The 12,380-nt window shown below is 33.7% G+C and overlaps 1 protein-coding gene, 1 long non-coding RNA gene and 1 other non-coding gene across 3 annotated transcripts; all 3 read right to left on the reverse strand.

Moving 5' to 3' along the window:
- Positions 1-3,539: 3,539 nt before the first annotated feature.
- LOC107861726 (protein IQ-DOMAIN 8) lies at positions 3,540-6,666 on the reverse strand. The gene is made up of 5 exons (XM_016707071.2): positions 6,301-6,666; positions 5,904-6,158; positions 4,815-5,036; positions 4,530-4,637; positions 3,540-4,420 (listed from the first exon to the last, which is right to left on the reverse strand). The coding sequence occupies exons 1-5, from the start codon at positions 6,364-6,366 to the stop codon at positions 3,791-3,793; spliced, it is 1,281 nt and encodes a 426-aa protein (XP_016562557.2). The 5' UTR covers positions 6,367-6,666; the 3' UTR covers positions 3,540-3,790.
- A 907-nt stretch (positions 6,667-7,573) lies between these two features.
- On the reverse strand, positions 7,574-9,781 carry LOC107865796. Its single transcript, XR_001672711.2, has 5 exons — positions 9,693-9,781; positions 9,480-9,567; positions 8,424-8,654; positions 7,935-8,036; positions 7,574-7,819 (listed from the first exon to the last, which is right to left on the reverse strand). It is a non-coding gene; the product is annotated as an uncharacterized LOC107865796 (long non-coding RNA).
- A 2,525-nt stretch (positions 9,782-12,306) lies between these two features.
- TRNAN-GUU lies at positions 12,307-12,380 on the reverse strand. Its single transcript has one exon. It is a non-coding gene; the product is annotated as a tRNA-Asn (tRNA).

Raw genomic sequence — 12,380 nt, forward strand, 5'->3', positions numbered from 1 at the left:
TACCTATGCCTAATTAACTAGGTAGAATCTTGAGTTAATTTGCCATGACATCTTAAATCAAAGGGCCTTCCTTAAAATTAAAATTTCTAAAAATAAACAGATCTTCTCAAGAAGTTTCTACTAAACATAGTAAACAAACAATGCAAGTAATTAATCATATAGTCAACTACATGTAGGCTGTGTAGCCATTGTTGGCCTAATTCCAAACATTGGGCTTGTTTTTCAAAAAAACATACAATCATATTACTTAAAAAGTAATTAAAGATAACCATTTATTAAAGTTAAATTGCAAACCTAGAAAAATCAACGACAAATACACTTAAAATCAAGTGATGTATCTAACACCATTTGAAGGTTTGTGGAGGTCATATAAAAGAATCAAAGAGTGGTGTCATCTAATACTACTTCAACAAAAAAAGAATCAAATACTGTACTATTTTTCTGTACATATATAATAGATCGACATCGATTGATATAACACAAAAGCTGCGTAAGTAATAAATGTTATTGTACAAGAAGAATTATAACAATAAATTAATATGGCTTGTGTAAATCATTACCACATGTTAAAATACATTGATAGGGTGAAAAATTATTACTTATAAAGGTAAAATTCCAAACAGGAGCAAGTAGTACTACTTTGGCTCTTACTATCAATTATTTCCTTCCCAAGCGGAATCTTATAACAGAAATAATAAGTTCCAAATCCTCACATGCATCACTTATATTTCAAGCTCAACATCCTAGTATATACTAAAGGCCTAAAGGGTAGCCCGATGCACTGACGTTTCACTATTTGGAGAGTTCGGGCGGTGTCGGAATCAAAATTTTCAGTTAGGAGGTTCAAAAGATGAAGGACTAAAAGCCAAAATAATTAAAAAAAAATAACTTTAACGATACATAAATAGTGTAATTTTTCATTACGGGGGGTTCTAGAGCCAGTTTGGTTCAACCCCCGAGTCCGGGGAAGGGTCGAACATAAAGGTCTATTATACACAGCTTCTGCTATTCCACAAAGTTGTTTCCACTGCTTGAACCCGTCACCTCTTAGTCGTAATTCAGTAACGGAGCCAAAATTTTCATAAAGGGAGTTCAAAATTGAAATAAGTAAGCACACGAACTAGACAAAAGGGAGTTCAACATCAACTATATATACATCAAAAATAATTTTAACCATGTATAACTAGTAAAAATTTTAGCCGAAGGAGGTTCGTATGACCCCCTAGCCATAAGGTGGCTCCGCCTTAGAGTCACGTAGCAGTAACTTTTCCAGTTATTCCAAGATTCCCCTTCAAGATCCTTCGTATATAGTCAAACTTCCTTTTTTTCAAAAGTTATTATAACGAATTAAAGTTTTTTTTTATTTTGCCAAACTGCTCAAATGTCCTTCTTGGGATGGGACTCACCAACGATATATCATTCTATGTGAGTAGTCTATTTGAAGCAGAAAAATGGGAAGAAGTTTGAAAACTTCAACATGAGATCCATTATCATTTCTTCTATTATTAGAAATCTCCCTATTACAAATTTACAATACATAACATGTCGTCATTTTTTTCTTCATGGTTCAAATTGATCCAATCTTTAAGCAAGCCCAAAATATGGGCTGCAGTAATTTGCCCATTTTTCATTCACTTCTATTTCTTGCAACCTATAGTAGGGGGTGTTCATGGGTTTGGTTAAAAACCAAATCCAACTGTAAACCGAACCAAATCGATTAAAAAAAAAGATGTTTGGTTTGGTTTTAAATTTTAAAAAACCGATACTATTTAGTTTGATTATGATTTTACTTAAAAAAGATCGTGAAAATAACCAAACCGAACCGATAAATTATATATATATATATATATATATTATAATTATTTACATATAATTTATAAATAAAATATAAATATTTTATTAAATTTAATCTAAAACTAAATTTTAATCTATGTGTAGCACAACCAGTACTTTAGCCCAATTGTCCAAAGCCCCAAACCCAAGCCCAACTCTACCTACTATTACTAATAAGTTAACCCTACGGTCCCTACCTCACTTTTTCTACTTCAGCTTTCACAATACAGTTACCATGGTCCCCGGTATAAATGGTAGTTTTATGTCTCTTTGTTTATTCAATTGTTTCCCTATATGATTAGATCACCTAGCTAGTGTTTAAAGTAAACAGACAACTCAAATTTGCCCAACTCTGTCTCTTTTTGCAGTACACTGCATCAACAGAATATAAAACTCTGTTTTACAATGTACATGTATATGTTTGTATGTTGTTGGATAATCTTAGTGCCTACAATACAAAGCTGGTGCTTTTCATCTCAATGTTGGTTTTGTTTAATGTGTTTGTTCTGATTTTTAAAAGTTTATAGTGTCATTTGTCCATCATTGTACAAATATTTCATGAGAAATTGTTCAATGTGATACTCTTTTCTATGGGTTAAAAAAAAGGAGTTTATTCTAGAGATGGTTGGAGTAGGCTGGTCAATAATCGAAAAAACAGAAAAATCGAACCAAACCGATGGTTATTATTTTTTTTTTTTTGTGATTTGGTTTGGTTTTAGAAATTCAAAAACTGACTAAATTGGTTTTGATTATGATTTTAACCACTAACCGATCCAAATCGACCCATGAACACCCCTACTCTATAGTTGTGATTTAACACTAGCAAAATGAAATATACCCGTGCGATATAGTTTGAATGTACGCGTATTTTAAGAATATTTTTCTATTTGAAATTTATGTTCTTAAACACGGTGTAACATTTGTGTTGTGGCTAAAAAACTCATAAAACTTAAAGAGGACAGATAGAGTAAAAGTTAAGGGTTCAATAGAATCTAATAACTTTAATGATCCACATCACAAGGCCAGGCGTCAATAAGCATATTTAACCATCCATGTGGTTGAGAGCCCTCACAACCAGGCACAATGATACTATTATTAGGGGGAGTTCTACCACTGAGTTAATAGCCTACAGGCCATACAGTTGGGAACTCCCACGTGCAATTCTTTGGGGGTTGGGAGTGGGATGTGGGAGTGCGGACAGCTAGTAGAAGCCATCCCACCCCAATATCGTATACTTAGAGCTTAATATGAAATTCTATTTTCTTGCAAGATCCATCCGAATAAGGGAAAACTCCAAAAATTGCTTCAAATAAAGTTACTACACATTTTCAAATATAAATGTCTTTTTTTATTTTTGAAACGGACTAAAGGGAAATATAGTATCACATAAACTGAAACAAAGTAATTACCGTTCTCTCTAGTGATGTTCCAGTTCTAGGTTTGTTATTTCCCAATTGAACAAGAGAGAATTTAGCTTTGAACACTATATACACTTAATTAAGTGTAGTAGTTCAAGACCTCTATGTATATTTTTCTCTGAAAGTCCACAATATACTGGAGATGAGTATATTATATTTCTGACAACCTCCTGCATGTATACTCCGAGATTCTAGAGTATATACAGACTCTGATACCATGTAAGAAAACTATATTATCCAATATGTTACGACAACGAATTTGTCTGAACAAACGGAAACTCAGAAACATATCATCCAATAACACACAATATATTACAGAAAACTCATTCTTGACATTGTGCAAATCAACTTTTCTAAAGGAAACTGTAAAATCTCATCTAATGCCATCATATATTGGGGTTAAGTCTAAATTTCTGTAACCGAGTAAAACTCCTTTTACTATCTTTGACAACAAGTTGTTGAGCTAAATGGACAAAGAAAAATCACCAATGAAACATCCTTCATAACACAAATCGCCCTCGTCTTCCAAGTTTAGTTGATCAAAATGCATTTGAGGGAGGGTAGAGATCCTTACACAGATCAACTGAATAAAGATCACAATCAGCACTACTCCTTGATATCCCCCTCGAAAGCGGACTTGACTTCCTATGGACTTGTAAGCTATCAGTTGAGTTCCTTTGGATAGTACTCTGAGACATATAATTTGAATTTCTCTGCTTAACCTTTGCCTTAATAGACTTCGTGAGATTCATGTAGTTCGGTTTCTTGCTATGTCCCTCTTCTGTAGGAGTCTGATTCGATCCAAGAGTTTCACAAGTTGACAGGGAAGAATGAGAAGTCGTACTATCATCATACGGATAATAATCAGAAGATGAGTTGACAAGTTGGCAACTGATTGGTCCTCTTGTAGATATCCTGGTAGACATGTTATTCCGTCTAATGTTCACCGAACTACGTTCAGTAAAAGATCCAGTATCATATTCTTCATGCTTCCTAGAACTCGGGGTCATCCCTGATGCGTCAGTATGGAATTCTTCCACCAATCGGTTTTCCCAAGGCTTATTCGCCATCCAACGGTCTAACCAAGCTGAATCCCCGGTAGACTTAATCTTATTTGGGGTTTCAACTTTCCTTGTTCTTGAATTCGGGCTGGGGTTTGTTCTCAGTTTCTGAAATAGATCAGTTAAATTTTTTTCTAGGTTAGTTAGTTACATCTATAGGGAAAGTTGTCATGCAAATTTGTGTCATATTACATGTTTTAGGAACTAAATATAATACCTGTTGGACATATGCAACTGCCCTCTCCCTTTTGATTGCTCCAACTTGTCTCATTTTTAACTTCGACCTCACTTCATCCACTGTGCCAGGGATATTACACCATCCTCTCTGAGGAAACGAAAAGTTAGACAGTTTCAAGCAACCTATTACAGTCAGACTTCTCAATAACAGTGATGTTTTTTGGTCGAAGGGATGAAACATATGTTCTCTAAAACAACAATTTCGCAATAGCAGCTTAGATATATGTATCAGGACAAACGATACAGTTTTAGAGAAACAACATACCTCAGCTTGCTTGATTGGGTCAGGTTGGCTATCAGCAAGAGAACCCTTCGTCGCATCTCCATCAACTGATGTTTGATTGCATCGGGCTCTAACTCGAGCCTGCACTCGGACAAGAGCCTGCATACACTTCAGGGTTACAGCAGCTTGGTTTCTCACCTGTCGCCCACGAAATATAGCTTGTATCCTGACTACTGCTTTCAATGCCCTTAACGCACGCCTTGCCTTTCGTTCATTACAATAAAAATTTCTCATTAGCTATATAAATCATTAGCAAAAGATGAATTACAAGGACACAACATGGCAACATAACTATAACAACTACACCTCAACCCCAAACAAGTTGGCCCTGGATGTATGAATCAACACAGACGATGCCGTTTCATTTAAGCTCAGATCATACAAGAGCAAGAAAATCATAAAGATTTGACTTTGTAATGTGTTATAGGTCCAGTACTTTTTGGTCTTGGCAATGGGAGTAAGCTTTTATCACTTAACACCCAATCAGAAAACTGCCTCCCAGTTACACACTCATCTAGATCTGTTCCTCTAGAACTGCAATTTTTCCTGATTCAATTTTCAGCAAATTTTCTCAACAATGATCTGTTCAATTTCTTTCACGTTTATATCTACGTATAACAAACAAAGCATACTTCTGTTGGGTAACGCCAACATCCTGCCTATGGCAAGGCCCAAGAGGGGGCTAGGGTGGCTCGGGTCAGAGTCACGATCAAACACGACGCTTACTCGGTAGGCTTAGTTAAGAATAAAAAGAGTTGTCTCCTTGCTAACAACATTAGACATGATAGTAAGCGCTTGATCCTAACAAGTGTTATCAGAACCAAGATCATGCGTTCGCTACCTATGTCAAGGCCCACGAGTTATAGCTTTAACTTGATGATAAGCGCTTGATCCTAACAACTTACAACAACAACAAAAGAAAGTAATCTGCTTTGGGTCCGGATTCATTCAAATCTCTTCGTGCATACATCTAAACAGAATCTTAAAGGAAAAAAGATACAACTCTTGATGAACTACCTAACAAAAACTGTAGAAACATCATGATTGATAAAAGTGAAAACTTGGAATTACCAGAAAACCCCGAAAGGCAGTCTGAATTCGAAGAGCAGCCCATTCTTTCTTCACAACCACAAAATCCTTATGTGGAGCTCTGACCACAGTAGCCATGGCAGCAGCCAAAGCACTTTCAGAGAGAAATGAAGACTCAGATCCGTCTGAATCTCCCAAATTCCCACCCCCTTTTACGCCTTTCGACAACGTCATAGCAATTCCACCTGATGCACTCCTCCATAGCTTCCATTTTTTGCTCTTCACACCACCCTTCTCCTGTAAAACCCCAACAAATAAAGCAATTCACATTAACAAAATAAAAACACTGAACCAGAAGGGTCTATCGTGCGCAGCTTTATCATGCATTTCCGCAAGCAAGAGGCTATATAACATTATCAACACAAAATAAAAAACATACAGAATCGCTTGATTGATTCTTTTTAAGACCGATTAACGATTTAATCCACTTCCCCGAACCACCCATGTTTACGCGATTCTTGAAAAAAAAAGAAAAAAGAAACAGACAACTTGGTACAGATTCTGGAGCTAGATAAATGATTGTTGTTTGAGAGAAAACAGAAGAGACAGTTTTATAAAAGGGTGTCTGAAAATTTAAAAGAGAAACGTTGGGATTTGAGAAATGGAAGGGATTGAGGAGCTTTAATTACTAGAGCTTATGGAGTTTATTGGGTGTGTTTGAATTTTGAAATTCGAAAATAATGGAGAAAAAGGAAAAAAAAAGCTGCAACGGATAGTTTTGTGGAAAGTGGAACGACGTAGTTTTGAGATGACTTTTGCTCTTTCCCCACCTTAATTTAAACTGACACAAGACAAAAATAAATATTACTCCCTAGTAGTGGGGAAAGTGAAAGGAATTTCCGAAAAATAATGTTGTTAATGTACATGCTTTTAAAGTACAATTGATTGTCAAACTAAGTCCCCGCTCGTGCCTCTACACCTCATGTCTAACTGGTTCTCAAGTGGTTAAATTTACAGCTTTTTTACATCGAAAACAGACTCACGGTCCCACAAAGTAGTTTGCGTTCATCATATTTTTTTCCATCTCAATGCGGTTACACTGTATATATTATTGTTGTTGTTGTTATGAATATGGCTTAACTTATGATATTGAAATGGAGTATAAGAGTTTTTGTATGCATTAGCATTTGAGCCAAAAAGAAATGCATATAGAGGACTGGACGAGTGGAATGAGGAAAAATAGTTCGATCAACAACAAAAAGAAGATTAATTATGCCTTTTATTAAGAGTACAAATTACAGTGATAGGGAAAAAAAAATAAAAAATCCACAGCGTCCCTTTTATGTTTACTATTTTATTAATTATGTTACTACATTACAAATTGTCAAATGGGAAAATTGTTTTCTGAATCAGCTGAAAATTTTACTGGTGACATTAAATAGACAATTTGAAATTTTTAAGTTTTCAAAGTAATAGCATTTGAATTATTCATGTAACCAAATAAAGATTGAAGTGAACTCAATTTGAATTTGAATCTCGAAATCCAAATTAAATCTCATGGACATATATAGACGTCATAAACTTAATGCCAGGACATGTTTAGATAAGAAAAGAAGTAACTATGTTTGAAATAAATATATTTCTCTCTACACTAAAGTATTCAATTTTTGTCGTATTTAAAGTAGATAGCAATTGATAAAGAACCCTTCTACCATAATTTCATTGCATTTTGCTTACAGGATACTCTTTTATTTGAATCAGAACATTAGTGAACTTGCAAAAAATAACATTTGACCGATCAATAAATAATTCAACTAACAGTTCGAATCAAGAACGAGAAATGAGAGAATGAAAGTCGTTTTCAATCTGCTCTTTTATTTGATGTCAATGTCATCATCTTTTGATTCATTTGAGATTTTTGGCTTGACGGGTACTAGGTCATCATCGGTTGCGTATTTCTGGATTAATTAAAAAACCAAAAAAAAATTACAGTTAGTTAATTAATCCCTCACCTTAATTAGTAAATCAACTAATTCAAAATAACATAAATTATTCAGTATATTGATTATTGACCTTAACATTGGTGAAATCAACATGGTGGTCCTGAAGAAAGCGTATTATCTCCTCAAATTGCTCATCTGATGGTCTATAATGGCCACTGTATGCCCATATTGCCTGTCCACATTAAAATTTAAATACATGAGGAGGAGAAGAGGACTAATAAATAACAAATGATAAGTATTTTTCAAAGACAAAAAAAAAAATTTAATTTAATTTGTCACGAGATTGGAATGTCTTCTCTTCTATATTTATGAATTTAGTTGTCTATATTAATTACCACAATTTCAAGAAAGAAAAATACCAAAGCTCTGAAGCATAGAACGAAGAAAATAGTCACTTATGATCACTTACAAATTGAATAGAAGAAAATAACCTTTTCAGATCTTTTTTTTTCGTACAAAAGACATAACTAAAAATAAGTTTGTAAAGAACTACAAAACCAAATCTCTCGTTGCATCGATAAAATTAATGTGTAAAATATTTTACTGAGTACATATGTACCTCGAGGTCCCCCTTAGAGACAACCAATCTTCCAGATGAAAGACAAGCACCTCCAGCTAGAAAACTGGAATGGTGAAAATGGTGTTTTTGCTTCTCACCAACATATAAGGTCCTTGATGTACTGAGAACAAATATCCATTTAGTACCCTCTATTGTGTCCACACAAACACCACTTTTCTTGTAAATAAGCTTTCCATTCTTCACAGTTACTTCATATGCTTCCCTCTCTTTCTGCATAAGTTACAGCACATGCAAGTCCATAATAAAACGGTCAGACTTCTCTACAGCAATCGTCCTAGCTTTATAATATTTGGACAAACGACGTTGTTAGAATTAGTCACATAGAAAACAAGACATATGGTACATGTTAAAGTTTACTAATATTGTACAAGAAAATTACACTCTCTGTGTATATAAGGTATACAATTTGATAAAATTAGTAATCTATTGTTAGTTACAGGTTAAACTACACTGATAATATATATGTTGAGAAAATTTGATTACTAAGTCTCTTCAAGTTTTCAATTAGCAAAATGGCCCACTAAGAAAATTTGGCTATCAAGCCTCTTCAAGTTTTCAATTAGCAAAATGGTCTTCTTCTATTTTTTCATCTGTCGGATCGATAATCGATCTGCCTATATATCGATCAGATAAGATGATAGATCTGTCGGACTGATAATCGACCTGTCCATATATCGGTCGGGTCGATAATCAATTTGTCGGATCTATAATCGATCTTTCTATATATCGGTCAGATAGATGATACATCTGTCGGACTGATAATCGATCTGTCTATATATCGATTGGATAGATGATAGATCTGTCTCAATAATGGGTCATTTCCCTAAAAAAAAATAAAAAATTATAATCTATTTAATTAAAAAGAAGACTTTAAAAAACCATTTAACAAAAAATCTCATAAATGTTGATGTATTACTCACAAGTTAAACTTACAGGTTAAACTACATTGATTATATAAATGTTGGTGTATTATATTCCATAACTTAGTTAAACTCTTATTTTTAATCAGACAAAAATTGGGAATAAAATGCTTACTGGTCCAAGATACTTGATGCATTGGGAGTGTAGATCACTCCTTGAACATTTCTCCACAATAACTTCTTTTCCATCACCAATGTCTAGCCTGTATTTTTATAGTGCACAAATAAAAAATATGTATATAATTAGCTAGCTAGTGACTATGATATGATTGAGCTTGCATAAATATGGCCATTTTTGGGTTGTATATAGTGTATATACAATGCATACCAGTAGAAAAATGATTGTGAACTTTCACTGTTGCACCACACCTCATGATAACGACTTAGGTTGACACCATATCGATGGCATGGATCTATCTGAATTTACATTTGAAAAAAAAAAAATGAGTTACTAGTACTGAATTCGTGACGAATGTGAAATTTAACTTAGAAAATTAATCATAATAAAAATTATGATGATTTAAACATGAAGTCCGTCACAAATTTTGTCATTAAATTTGATGTTTTATAAGAGGACATATTTCACTTACAACTTCTAACCAGTTCCTGATAGCTAGTTTTTGAGCTTTTTCATCCTTTGACAAGCCCTTTCCAACCTATAACAATAAATTATAAGAGAACAAACAAATAAATTTGAAACAATTTTGAATTGAACGAATTGGATTATGATTCATTATTTAGTTTAAAAACTCATCTATTTTGACTCACAAATATTTGCGCATGCAGGTCATGACCTAATGCAATTAATTTTAGTGTATGTGTGAATGTTAGTCCATTCGCTCATTTGACACCCTAATTAAGACCTAATCTAACAAGGGTTTTGGAATCCTCGCTCTTTACATTGTAATGCGTGAAAGAATATAAGGTTATGATCCATTAAAGTTTAGCCCAGTTGACCCGTCTATTGTGACTGAAACCAACATTGCGCAGGCTAGCCTGTTCAAATGTAGGTCGACCCGCTCATTTGACCACACCTGATAACACATGGAAGAAATACCTTTGAAGCCCTGGTTATAGCCCGTGTCCAGCGCGAACCTGATGGCTCTGTCTTTCCAATATCAAAATCTAATGCCTTCCACCTGTATAACTATGATAAATTGAATTGATTTGGTATAAACATTCGATGCAAGTAAGTAAATATTTGTCGATAAGAAACTAACAAGAGTTCTTCAAGGGTAACGGTAGAATTTGGCATTGGAGATTGCATGATTTTTGTAGGAATAAGTAGAGCTTCTACTGAATTGGGCTTCTGATTTGCTTCCATTTTCCTTTTACTTCACTACAATAGTCTCTTCAACCTGATAATAAGTTGGAGTCAGACTACATGAATCCTCAAAAATATAAAACTCAAATTGGCTCTTCCAGTTCTGATTAAACTAAATAAATTATCTCTCTGACAAATTAGTGGTAGCATTTTACCTGATACAAATGGTTAGTACTCGTCAAATTTCCATTCTACTTGTAAAATTTATCCTTTAACAATTAGAACTAGAAAAATAAGAATTTACGGCAGACAAATTTTGTAGCTAAATAGCAAAATTTGTTGCTAACTCTATTTAGCAATGAATTAGCGATAGACCATTCAAAAACTATGTTCGTATGAGCGATTTGGCGACGAATATCATGGCTAATTTCTGGTGTTTTTTTTTTTTTTATGTGTGTGTGTGTGTGTGTGATTGTATCTAAAATTAAGAAGTGTACATGAAAATTGAGAAATGAAGTGAAAGCAACATGTCCACCTGAAAGTATTCTATTGGAAATTAAAGAAGGAAATGTATAAATTATTTTGCAATGAAAGAAAAGGCCTATAACAGTCCTCTGCTATATAAAACTAGTGGGACAAGGAAGATAATAAAAAGTCATGAATTCAAGTTTAGTGACTTATTGTTAACCTGTGAATATTATTTTGATCCTTCAAATGGGTTATGAATAAGCTGTGAACATTATTTTGATCCTTCAAATGGGTTATGAATAGAAGAATGTTAGCTCAAAGGATTTTTCTACTTCAATTAAAATCTTTGATCTCTTTTCAACTTCTTCTTTTCCAAAGAAGGTAATCCATAGCTTTATTTTATTTAGCCTTTATACTAAAATTAGATTTAAGAGAGACTTATTATTTTCTTTTAATTTATTAAATACTCCTAATAACTACTACTTTATAAATGAGTAATAGTCAAATTTAAATTTGTAAAGCATAAGTAAAACGTGTGCATTTATGCTTTGTGTCTGTTATATTGTTATTGGTTGTAAGTCGGGGTCTATCGAAAATAGTCTCTCTACTTCGTCTGGAGTAATGGTATGGTCTGCGTATACTCTACCCTATCCCACTATGTGGGAATACACTGGGTATGTTATTGTTGTTTGTAGTATAGGTAAAACATGTGAAGAAGCATCACACCCACGGATGTAGATAGCGATGCAAGAGGTTCATATGAATCCCTTCATCGAAAAATACAATATATATATATATATATAAAATTACTATATTTTTTATTTATATAATATATGTTAGACTTGTTGAATAAATCTTTTCCATGTACTCCCTTGTACTTGCTGTCTACAGAAACGTAAATGGTACCTGGGCTGGCATTTTGAAGAACATTCTCCTACTAAACGAAAAACAAGAAGCAACAGTCAATACTATTCTTTCATAAGGACCAAATCAACTAAAGAACCATAGAAAAGTTATTAGGGAATATATATACAAATGTGAATATATTATTCCTTTTGAAAGAAACTGAAGCCGTGTCCACTATTATATTACGAACATATAAATTAAAATGGAGCCATGTCCACATATTATAATATGAAAATTTATGTATTTCTTAAGAGCACAAAAGGATAGCATGGAAAACAAGAAAAATAAAAAGAAAAGTAGAATTCGCTAGAGGAAGGGGTTGAACCTTCGACCTTGTGGTTAACAGCCACACGCTCTAACCAACTGAGCTACTCCAGC

This window comes from Capsicum annuum, chromosome 3 (assembly GCF_002878395.1).
Source record: "Capsicum annuum cultivar UCD-10X-F1 chromosome 3, UCD10Xv1.1, whole genome shotgun sequence".
Lineage (NCBI taxonomy): Eukaryota > Viridiplantae > Streptophyta > Magnoliopsida > Solanales > Solanaceae > Capsicum > Capsicum annuum.

Coding starts and splice junctions, on each gene's coding strand:
- LOC107861726 (XM_016707071.2), bottom strand. CDS start 6,366: ATGGGTGGTTCGGGGAAGTGGATTAAATCGTTAATCGGTCTTAAAAAG. Junction 6,159..6,300: donor AGAATCAATCAAGCGATTCT/GTATGTTTTTTA, acceptor GGGGTTTTACAG/GAGAAGGGTGGTGTGAAGAG. Junction 4,421..4,529: donor CAGTTGCATATGTCCAACAG/GTATTATATTTA, acceptor GATCTATTTCAG/AAACTGAGAACAAACCCCAG.